This window comes from Rhinoderma darwinii, chromosome 4 (genome assembly GCF_050947455.1).
Source record: "Rhinoderma darwinii isolate aRhiDar2 chromosome 4, aRhiDar2.hap1, whole genome shotgun sequence".
In the NCBI taxonomy this organism is placed as follows: domain Eukaryota; kingdom Metazoa; phylum Chordata; class Amphibia; order Anura; family Rhinodermatidae; genus Rhinoderma; species Rhinoderma darwinii.
This window is the reverse complement of record NC_134690.1, coordinates 358849353-358861472: the sequence shown is the minus strand read 5'-3', so window position 1 is coordinate 358861472 and position 12120 is coordinate 358849353. Positions and strand designations below refer to the sequence as shown.

Genomic DNA, 12120 nt, shown 5'->3' with positions numbered 1-12120 from the left:
CTACTGTGCAGGTTCATATAATAGGATACATTTTCTCCTCCATGACTGGTAAAGAAATGTTATGTACATAGGAAGATGTGATGTGTGGACTGAAGTGCTGTCTGGGCCGCCACATATGATTGTTTTGGCCCTTGAGTTGGCATCGGGGATGTACTTATCTACGGTTTTCTGTCTTCGTGTCAGGTGCCTTTTTTTGTTTTTTAATATGAAGTCTGTTGTACTGGGATTTTTCTTCCATGGGGGGACAGCAGGACCTACATTACTTGGCATGTTCCTGTGTCACGTGTTACAGGAGTGGGTGAGTATGTTGTCAGCATGAAAATGATTTGTATGGATTAATGAAAGGATCCTTATCTGGCACGTGAGTGGGCACACTGGGTAAATGTTTACTCTTGAAGGCCACACTAAAACTTCGTGATCAAGGTTAACCTTGAAACAGGGTGAGGAGAATGAACAGTCAGCAGTAATGATAATGAAGACCAACGAAGACTTAAAAAGTTAATGTTTACATATAGTCAAACTCTAACTTTACACTTCCAAAAGGGTTTGTACATATTTGCAGATTTGTAATTGGGGGTGGGGGGGTGATGGGGATAGGGAAGTGGGATAAAATGAACGTCTAAACATAACAAATACGACAGGTGTTGAATGTAGTTGTTTCTGCAGCAGTTGTATGGTGTGACTGGTACATGTACACGTTGTGGAATTTGATGCGGAAAATCTGCATCATAAACGCAGGTAATTCAGCAGGTATAGTACAAACTTAATACGTTTTTATAATGCAATTTTAGATGTAGATTTTACATTTTAATGCATGTGTTTTTTTTTGTTTTTGTTTTTTTACAAGCTTGTCAAAAAGAATTCTGAGATGGAAACGCAAGATACATTGACATGCTGCAGAGTTTAAAATCTGCACCGCAGGTCAATTTACGTGCGGAAAAATTCTGCAATGTGTAGATAAGATAAGTTTGCTGACACTGTTAGCCGCTCGTGATATGCATCATGTGCATGTGGCCTGAGGGTGGATTCACACGCGACAGATTTTGTTTCAGAAATATTCTGCGACTGAAAATCGGTTATTCATCTGAATGGAACTTGCAGAAATCCATGTACTTGCTGCAGAAAGGAACCCCATTCAGATGAATGGAACTGAATTTCAGTTGCAGAAGTTTTTGTAACAAATTCTGCGTAAGGGTATGTTCACACAGGCAGGATAGGCTGCTGATTTTCCACAGCGGATTTAGGGCCTGTTCACATCAGCATTCGCTTTCCGTTCCGGAGTTCCGTCGGGTGAACCCCGCAACGGAAAGTGAAAGTGAAACCACAGCTTCCGTTTCAGTCACCATTGATATCAATGGTGACGGAAACATCGCTAATGGTTTCCGTTCGTCACCATTCCGGCCGGTTTCCGCATTCGACTCCTCTATTGATTCAGTTGGAAAACCGGAAACCTGCCGGAATGGTGACGAACGGAAACCATTAGCGATGTTTCCGTCACCATTGATATCAATGGTCACTGAAATGGAAGCTGTGGTTTCACTTTCACTTTCCGTTGCGGGGTTCACCCGACGGAAACCTCAGACGGAACCCCGGAAAGGAAAGCGAACGCTGATGTGAACAGGCCCTTAGTGTCACGCATTGATTACATAAAACTTTGTGCACCTGCAGGACATTTTACTTTGTTTTCGCTGTGGAATCGTTGTACAAATCGCAACACAATTTAACTTGTGTTTTTTTTTTTTTGCTTTTTTTTTTTAGTGCAGAATTTAGTTTTATAGAGTTTGGAATATAGTCTATGTGCCAAACACGTAACAACGCCGCACAGAATATGCAGCATAAATTGACATGCTGTGGATTTGAAAGTCGCACCACAGAACACTTTCTTCATGACTTTTCTGCAATTTATTTTTGCAGTGTGGACCTGAGATTTGAAAAATCTCATCCACTGTGCTGCTACTGTAAATGCTGCCGAATTTACACTTTTTGGGAATCCAGCCTAATGGTTATGGCCACCTTTTGACTGCCCTCTATCAATCCTAAATGAGAAGTGAATATGACTTATCAGTCTGTAGGGCATGCACAGCAATATCCAACACCGTTGTATTTTATAGAGGACCTGTCATCTCTCCTGACATGTCTGTTTTAGTGAGTGCTTGTATTCATCATAAATGAATGACTGGAGCACCTTTTCATAGAGCTCCACTTTGTACCGTTGCTTTGTTAATCCCTCCTACATATTTACATATCTATGAATAAATTGATAACTGGGGGTGTGTCCCTCACAATCTGACGCTGTCCAATCAGTGCTCATAGTCTCACTCTAGGACACGCCCCTTTGACAAGGGGAATGGTAACACCCACTTGTCAATTTATTTATGAATTTCTAAAAGGATTAATGGAGGCACGGGATGATTCAGGGTTCTAGAAAAAGATGCTCAAGAATTGTAATTATATGAGGAATACAGGTATTTACTAAAACATCCTCCTTTTTATAAAAGAAGGTAAACATGTTTTATATTCATTAGTAGATCAACTAAGACAGTCAAAACCACATTCTGGATGAAAAGAAAGGTAAAATGACAGTAGGACTGACTCCTGACGGTGGTTGACACATTATAGACACACCCCTGTTATATCCTCTTCATCCTTCATGGGAGCGCACAGTGGCAGCTGCAAACAACCTCATAAATCAGTAGGAAACCGTTGTATGGTGGGAATCACTCACTGGCCCTTGTCTCGTGGCATGTTAATGGAGCTTCACGTGCCTCTCTTTAGCAAATGGTGATTTTGTGTTTGAGACAAGGTAAAGATGGAGCTTTGGTTCAATAAATGTTCCTGTAGAGTTGAATCTTTAGCCACACGCCTCTTCGTTTCATGTTTTGGGTGGTGCGAGGCTTAAGTGGATGTCCAGATGTGGGCCACTTGGTAATGTTTACCTGTGGTTGCTGTTTTTTAGTTCTGCTCGATTAGGGTAAAACTATGATCGGTGACTCTAGTTTATCTGCATTGTGTATTTGTCCGAAATGTCTCATCGGAGGCTGACAGCTGCTCTGTCCTCTATGCTTTAAACTGCAGCTCGCAAGAAGGTGTAAAATGCCAAGTAGATTCTGTTACAGTGGCATACGGAAAGCAGAGGGGTTCTCCATAGCAGAAAGCTAGCGCAATAAGCGGTTATTTTTCTAATGGACTTAATTTTTCCATGTATTACCTTGTGGGCCATTCATTTCAATGGGCTACTAATTAGTGACTGATGCCGGGCAAATGAGTGACCACACACAGCTGTTATCACCAATGCTTAGAGAAGTCGTTTTCTTTCTTTTTATAGATAGTAGTATTAGTACGTAAACTATGATTCAAGTTTGGTTTGTCAGACATGCAGTTTTGTTTGGCAACTTCTTTTGAAATTCCAGAGTAAATTTATCTGATACTAATGGTTTGGCCAAACACTACTGTTATATTCTAGACGTATGCTTGTGAATGTACAGTAGACCGAATCACTGATTTTGCTTTCCTGATTTTTTTTTCCTCGTTTGACTAGATGTTTTTTTTTGGGGCTCTTGACCATATTATCTCTTTGTACAACTTGAATTTGTCTATGGGTCACTATTGTATGAATCCAACAAATTCTTATTTTTAATATTTTTTTTTTATTTTTTTGCTACCTTCCATCATACGCCATAATATCTCCCTAATACCGTGCCATATGGCGCACAGAATGCCTTCGTAAAACCTAGTCGCCATCGGAACTAAAAACACCACCCTGTCAATCTGGTTTTTCTCTAACCAGTGTTTGCACCTGGTGCGAAATGCATGTAGCTTAATGTTGGCTCTGACATCCTAAAGAGGTCTCTCCCTGTAGAAGCTATCACAGACCGTTTCTGCATGGTAGAGAGCGTACATAGCGACTGTCATACAACCACAGCGCAGCTTGCTCCTCCAGTTTCGGTCCTTTTTTTTTTTTTTAGCAGACTGATACAGGAAGCTATATAGAGTAGCCTGCAATTGGCTGCTGTATAAGGTGGGGCAGGACTGTGGAAATCTGTGTGACTACTGGGATTGGCACTGGCTTTCTTAGACTGCTAAAATGGGAGGTGTGGGAACTATCTTTGGCTTGCTTGTCTACTGGGGAAGGCTCTCCGTGACTACTGGAAGGGTTGACTGGCGAAGGTTTGCTGTCAATGTTTACAGGGGAAGGTGGGGGGCTGCTGTGGTTACTGACTGGGGAATGGAGAGCTGCTTTGGCTAGTGGCTTGGAAAAGGGTGGCTCCTGTGACTACTGGGGAAGTGGGGGGGGGGGGGGGTCTGCTTTGACCACTGGGGAAGAGTGAATGGACTGTTGTGACTACTGCCGAAGTAGTGGAGATATCTGTCACGACTGGGGAAGTCAGGGGTGAATGTGGGACACTATTTTTACCACTAGATTAGGGGCACTGTTGTAACTACCAAGTGAAGCTCTATTTTGACTACTAGAGGGGAAAAAACAAGTGATCGGTAAGACCAGACTTGCACAACCCTGTTTGCAGTACCAACCTCTCTTTACAGTATTGCACTGCTTGCTCTCAAACCTGACAAAGATTTGTCCAGGCCTACCTTAACCTAAAGAGTAACAGTACTTTCAGAAAACTTTTGATATGTAAAAGCGACAGTCTTGATCGGTGGGGGTGCAGGAGCGGAGATCCCCACCATCGCTAAAACTAAGAGGCAGAAGCGCTCCGATAAACACTCTACACCTCTGGCTCTGATCGGCGCTCCTCGTTAGGCTGAATATGGGCTCATACACGTTCTATGTAAGCAGTTTTCAGGCTGAACAGGAGCGCCCATCACAATCGTGCTCTTCGGCATCTTCGTTTCAGTGATGGTGGAGGGTCTAAGCCCCCGGACCCCCACCGGTCAAACTAGAATACTATTGAATCAGGTCTTCAGCGCAGGATGTTGCCTGCTGTCAGTTTTTAAGAATGTCCTCAGAATATCAGATGAAAAGTAATGCCCGTAGTAACCAAACCTATTTAAGATCTAACTTTTTCCTATGGCATTTAAGAATAAAAGCAGTGACCCTATAGTTTGTGGGTAGCATGGTGGCTCAGTGGTCGGGTTGATGTCTTACAGCGCTGAGGTCCTATGTTTGAATCCAACCAAGGGTGACATCTGAACGCAGATAGTTCTCCCCATGTTTGTGCCAGTTTCCTCTGGGTACTGCGTTTTACTCCCACACTATAAAAACATAATAGGTAAATTTAGCATCCTATGAAATTGGGGTGTGTGTGTGAGAAAGGGGAATTAGATTGTGGGACCCATTGGTGACAGTGACAGATGTGAATGGTGAAAATCTCTGTACAGTTCTGTGGTGTATGTTGGTGCTGTATATACACACAAATAAATGAGCAATTGCTTCACTATTTAGCCTTGCACTAGTTTTTATACTTCATCATTGTAACACTAATATTTTTTCCTTTTTTTTTTTTTAGTATCAGACTCTGATGGCAGTGATGAGTTACACCTCAGAAAAGAACATGCTCTCAAGATATTTGCCTATATTAATTCCTGGACACAAAGGTAAGCCGTGTCTTTTTCCCGTTTATTCTTTATTTTGTTTGATCTCTTTAGCTTTCAAATATGTTAGTAACTAATGTTCTCACTTTTCTTTATATAATGATTATTTAAAGTTTAAAGCAGAAACCCTCTTTACATTTTTTACAACCATATATTGTAAAAATTACCTAACGAAAAAATACAGCATGGATCTAATAGCCCAAACGTGTGATTAAATAATCAATGTGTGTAATCTATATGGGCTAATCCTAGGGTGTAAACCCAGAAAGCATCACAGATAAATATAACCTATAAGAGACAGATGCTATAAAGACGAGAGTATGCAAAAAGTAGAAAAAACCTTTATTGAATTACATAATAAAAGACAATAGATAAAATGAGGAATCCATGAACCAACAGATAAAAAGGACAATACGCTGTGTATCTCGCACATAAACAAGAGTACAAAATTGTGCCAATGACGCACTTTCCAAAAGGTTTATATAGACTAAAGTAAAGTGACCATTATATAAGTGCAAAAAACATTTTATATAAGCACAAGTGATGTATAGTATTTGAACATGTATTGGGTCAATATAAACGGAGGAGAGCAATTGCATATCAAGGGGATAGAGCAATAACCATAATGGATGCAGGAGAGAAAACACAGCGAAGTCCCCCGCAATGCGCGTTTCGGTGCTAATGCCTTAGTCTGGGGGTGCATTGTATAAAGTAGTGTGCATTATGATCATGTTCTGATGAATGCACACATTTTTATTTTTTATGTTCCCTTTCCTTTTTCAGACAGTGTCTGTGCTGCTTTAAGGAGTATAAACATTTGGAGATCTTCAACCAAGTGGTATGTGCCCTTATTAACTTAGTGATTAGCCAAGTCCAAGCCCTGCGGGACCAGCTTTTGAAAATTTGCACTACTAGCGCTGATACAAACTGGCAGGATGAGGCGAACCCATCCGAGGAGCTGCTGAATGTGGAGAAGGAGCCTCAGGAGGAGGAGGAGGGGACATCGGAAACATGTAAAGCCCCTGAGAAACCGTTAGAAGCAGCAAGGACTTGTAACCTGACAGAAGAGGATTCTTTGAAAAACACTGACCCGTTTAGTTTATGGAGTACTGACGAAAAAGAAAAACTGTTATTGTGTGTGGCAAAAATCTTTCAGATCCAATTTCCGCTCTATACCGCTTACAAGCATAACACTCATCCCACAATAGAGGTATGTTTCATGATTCTTACATTTAATGTTTTGTACTGCTTGTTTTGGATCTCTTACTGGCATTCAGTGAAGCAAAAGGAGTTTGGTTTAGAAACCCCTTTTCATTTACACCATTAGGGAATATGTGAGTTAATATAGGGGGGTCCTCTGTTCAGGATCCTCCTCTCTTGACCGGAGTGTAGAACAGTTACAAAGAGCGTCTTCCACTCTGGAGGACCTGTACTGTCCTGCATTACATAGACAATTCGATAGCTTTGAATGGAAACTGTGTGAAGAAATTGGATACTTACTGCAAGATTTAGAAACAGATTACAGCAGATCGCTGGGGGTCCTAGCAGTAGGGGCACTTTGTGTTCTGCTGATTGTCAAGTCACCTTTCTAACATGTAGGGATTAAGCTTACTAGCGCTAAGGCTGTGTTCACATCAGCATTCCTTTCCGTTGAGGGGTTCCGTCGGAGGTTTCCGTTGGGTTAACTCAACGGAAAGGCAAACTGAAACCTTAGCTACCGTTTCCTTCATCATTGTACTCAATGGTGATGGAAACCTAGCTAATGGTTTCCGTTCGTCACCGTTTTGACAGGGTACCGTAGTTTTGACGGAATCAATAGCGCAGTCAACCTCAGCGGAAAGGAACACTGGTGTGAAAGGGCCCTTATAGGGAATTTGTCACCAGGTTTATGCAGCCCTATCTGAGGGTAACCTATAGTAGTGACAGAGACCCCGATTCTATTGCTTTATTACTTTTCAATGATCAGCAGTTTTAAAAAAAATAAAATTCACTCTCTCTTGCAGCCCGTGTTAATGATCTGCGCTCCCCTCGCTCTCCAGCCGATGATTGACAGCTTTCTTCCCATACTGTGCAGAGGGAGAAAGCTGTAAGGTTGGGTTCCCACAGAGCAGATTTTGCTTGCATTTTGTAAGCCAAAACCAGAAATGGATGTAGGAGAGCAGACCTATAAGGCCTTTCTTTGTATATTCTGTTTAGGTTCCGTTCCTGGTTTTGACGTAAACGCATGCAAAATCTGCAGCGAATTTGCACTGTGGAAACCCAACCTTAATCAGCGGCGGTAGGGTGGGGCTAGCTGCAGCTCATGAATATTGAGGACTACATAGGTCGCGCTATGCAGTCCTCGATATTCATGAGCTGTGGATAGTCCAGCCTCATCTCCATTTAAAGAGAATGGAACTAAACTGCAATACCAGACACAGCCTATGTACAGTACTGCCCCTGTTTCTAGAAAGAAAGCAGACCCAATTTTGTATTAATGGACAATCTCTTTTAGTGGTTTGCGTTACTGATGCGCTCCAATCCTAGTCTCACTGACCCATGCGCTTTTGCATGCAGATTTCTAATTTCAATTGAAATGGTTGAAACCCCGACTGGTCATGCAGCGTGTTTGAATATTATCAATACATCCCCCTAAAATTTCCAAAATATGTGATTATAATTTCTAAAATCCCATTCGTATGTATCGTGCCATCTTTAATGCGGAATCTCTACCAGATCCGCTGTGTAAACCCAGCCATCTGGCAATGATTCAAAAATTTACAATAGCAGTATTCATTGTATGATTGTGGCAATGTATCAACGGATTTCAACATGTACCACAAAAGGTTAGTACATAAAATGAGAATGCTGGGACTGGGGGGGGGGAAACATTTTTAATTGGGTAAGTAACTGGTTTAGTGATAAAAAATAGACGGTGGCTATTTACGGTTCATGCTCCGATTGGGTCACCATTACTAGTGGGATAAAACAGGGTCCAGTATTTATCTTTATTCTCTTTTAATTAATTAATTAATTTATTTATTAATGACCTTGTGGAGGGATTTCTCAGTAAAATACATTTTTGCAGATATTGAACTGTATAAAGTGATGAACACAAACCAGGTCAGTTTTATGTTACAAATAGATCTGAATAAGTTGGGGGCCTGGGCAGAGATGTGGCAATGAGGATGTAAGGTTATACACATGGGAAGGGAAAATGCATGCCAGTATTACTTAACCCCTTCGCGCTCAGGTCAGTAATAGTACGTCCTGCTAAGTAGAACGTTCGCGCTCAGGTCAGTACTATTACTGACCTGAGTAAACACGGCGCCATCTTTCCCCGGCGCGTGTCTGAGCTGTGATACCTGCTGTTTCCGACAGCAGGCTATCACAGCTTAGTGTGCAGGGACCGATCGCGGTGGTCCCCGCCGATTAACCCCTTAGAAGCCGCGTTCAATAGCGATCGCGGCTTCTTAGGGGTTAAGCTGCCATCGCCGGCCTGCTACACGATAGCGGGCCGTGATGGCTACTATGGCAACCAGAATCCTAACAATGGACTCTGGCTACGCCATCGACGGAAGCCTAGTGGGTCCCGACAAAATCAGGACCCACTATGCTTGCTGTCAGCGAACAGCTGACAGCTCTAATACACTGCACTACGCATGTAGTGCAGTGTATTAGAATAGCGATCAGAGCCTCCTGCTCTCATGTCCCCTAGTGGGACAAAGTAAAAAAAGTGTGAAAAAGTAAAAAAAAGTTGTGTAAAAATAAGAAAATAAAAGATTTAAAAGTAAAAGTCCCCCTTTTTCCCTTATCAGTTCTTTATTATTAATAAAAATATATAAATAAACAAATAAACTATACATAATTGGTATCGCCGCGTCCGTAACGTCCTGAACTACAAAACGATGTCGTTATTTATCCCGCGCGGTGAACGCCGTAAGAGAAAATAATAATAAACCGTACCACAATCACAATTGTTTGGTCACTTCACCTCCCAAAAAATGGAATAAAAAGAGATCAAAAAGTCGCATGTACCTAAAAATGGTACTGATCGAAACTACAGTTCGTTACGCAAAAAATAAGTCCTCGCACGGCTTTCCTGATGGAAAAATAAAACAGTTATGGCTCTTAGAATAAGGTAACACAAAAAATAAATTATATTTTACAAAATGTATTTTATTGTGCAAACGCCATAAGACATAAAAAAAACCTATAAACATCTGGTATCGCCGTAATCGTATCGCCCCGCAGAATAAAGTGAATATGTCATTTATAGCGCACGGTGAACGCTGTAAAAAAAATTGAATAAAAAACAATAGTAAAATTGCTGTTTTTTTAGTCACCACGCCACTTAAAAATAGAATAAAAACTGATCAAAAAGCCGCATGCACCCCAAGAAAACTACAATGGATTCCTCAAGGGGTCTAGTTTCCAAAAAGGGGTCACTTTTGGGCGGTTTCCACTGTTTTAGCACCACAAGACCTCTTCAAACCGGACATGGTGCCTAATAAATTAAATTAAATTAATTAAATGTCACCTCTACTTTGCTCTAAATTCCTGTGAAACGCCTAAAGGGTTAATAAACTTTTTAAATGCTGTTGTGAATACTTTGAGGGGTCTAGTTTCTGAAATGGGGTGTTTGATAAGGGTGTCTAATATATGGGCCCCTCAAAGCAACTTCAGAACTGAGCTGGAAACTAAAAAATAAAATAAAAATGAGGCAATACTTCGCTTCTTGCATTATACTGATAATGAGCCGTGCCCACCCCGAGATGACCCCAGTTTTGACCGTTTGTATAAACGGAGACCCCTATTAGACCGTTTCAGTGCCCGGTTTTCCCAGCATTCACCCCCGAGAAGTGTATTTCTATAGATGAATCCCTGGTACATTTGAAAGGGAGGCTTCAATTCCGCGAGTACCTGCCGCGTAAGAGGGCAAGGTATGGCGTGAAGATGTATAAGCTGTGCGAGAGTGCATCAGGGTATACCTACAAATTTAGGATATATGAAGGGAAGGACACCAGTTCTCAGCCCCCAGAATGCCCCCCCTTACTGGGAGTTAATACAAAAATTGTGTGGGATTTGGTGCACCCACTGCTGGACCAGGGTTACCACCTCTACCTGGATAATTTTTATACCAGCGTCCCACTCTTCAACTGCCTCGCTTCCAGAAGTCCTGCGGCATGCGGCACTGCTAGAAGAAATCTGAGAGGCCTCCCTAAGACTCTGCAGGGCAAACGCTCAGAAGGGGTGAGAGCAGGGCACAATCTAGCAGCAACATATTGTGTGTCAAGTACAAGACCAGGGAGATGCCACACCAGTACCCATGTACCTGTACGAGGTACCAGTACAGGGACCCCCAAACTAGACTGCATCCTGGACTACAATAGGTACATGGGAAGGGTGGACTTGTCAGATCAAGTCCTGAAGCCTTACAGTACTTCTGGAAGCGGGGCCACAGGCATCGTACCAGGGCAACACTTTTTAGGAGAAGTTCCCCAAACTGGCAAGAAGGGAAAAAGTCAAAAGAGGTGCAGAGTCTGCTATAAGAGGGGGATCAGGAAGGACACAATATATCAATGTGACGCGTGTCCCGAAAAACCAGAGCTCTGTATGAAAGTGTGTTTTCAAATTTATCATCCATCCCTTTATTTTTAATTTACCCCAGTTTTACTCGCTCTGATCCACTTCGCACAGCTTACCCCTCCTCATCTTTCCCCTCTGAGCCCTGCTGTGTGCCCAGGCAGCTGATAACAGCCACATGTAGGGTATTGCCGTACCCGGGAGAGCCAACATTACAGTTTATGGGGTGTATATCTCCGGTGGCACATGCTGGGCACAATATATCGGACACTGCATGGCATATATATAGAAAATTGCAAATCTCACTCTGCACCATCTGCTGCGCATTATCTTTTACACAATACCTGTGGGGTCAAAATGCTCACTACACCTCTAGATGAATTCCTTAAGGGGTGTCGTTTTTAAAACGGGGTCACTTCTCGGGGGTTTCAACTGTACTGATACCTCAGGGGCTTCTGCACACACGACTTAGCACCAGAAAATTCCCAGTAGGCCACATGGTGGTCCTTTCCTTCTGAGCCCTCCCATGGGCCCAAACGGCAGTTTATCACCACAAATAGGGTATTGCCACACTCAGGACAAATTGGGCAACAAAATGCGGTATTTTATTCCTTGTGAAAATAAGAAATTTTGAGCCAAAACTACCTCTTATTGGAAAAAATAATTTTTTTTTTAATTCACAGTCCAATTCAAATAAATTCTGTGAAAAAACTGTGGGGTCTAAATGGTCACAACACCCATAAATAAATTCTTTGAGGGGTGTAGTTTCCAAAATGGGGTGACTTCTGGTGGGTTTCCATTGCTTTGATACCTTTGGGGCTCTGCAAATGCGACATGGCACCCGAAAATCAATCCAGCAAAATCTGGGCTCCAAAGAACACATAGCGCTCCTTTCCTTCTGAGGCCTCCCATGGGCCCAAACGGCAGTTTATCACCACAAATGGGGTATTGCCGCACTCAGGACAAATTGGGCAACAAATTGGGGTATTTTATTCCTTGTGAAAA

General features: G+C 42.2%; 1 protein-coding gene across 2 annotated transcripts in view; it reads left to right on the top strand.

Moving 5' to 3' along the window:
• USP34 (ubiquitin specific peptidase 34) overlaps nt 1-12120 on the top strand; it is a 133917-nt gene that overhangs the window by 10755 nt on the left and 111042 nt on the right. For both annotated transcript variants that reach the window (XM_075863007.1, XM_075863006.1), the window contains exons 2-3: nt 5466-5553; nt 6334-6760. In XM_075863007.1, the coding sequence (XP_075719122.1) occupies nt 5466-5553; nt 6334-6760 (515 nt within the window). The remainder of the gene's footprint in view (nt 1-5465; nt 5554-6333; nt 6761-12120) is intronic.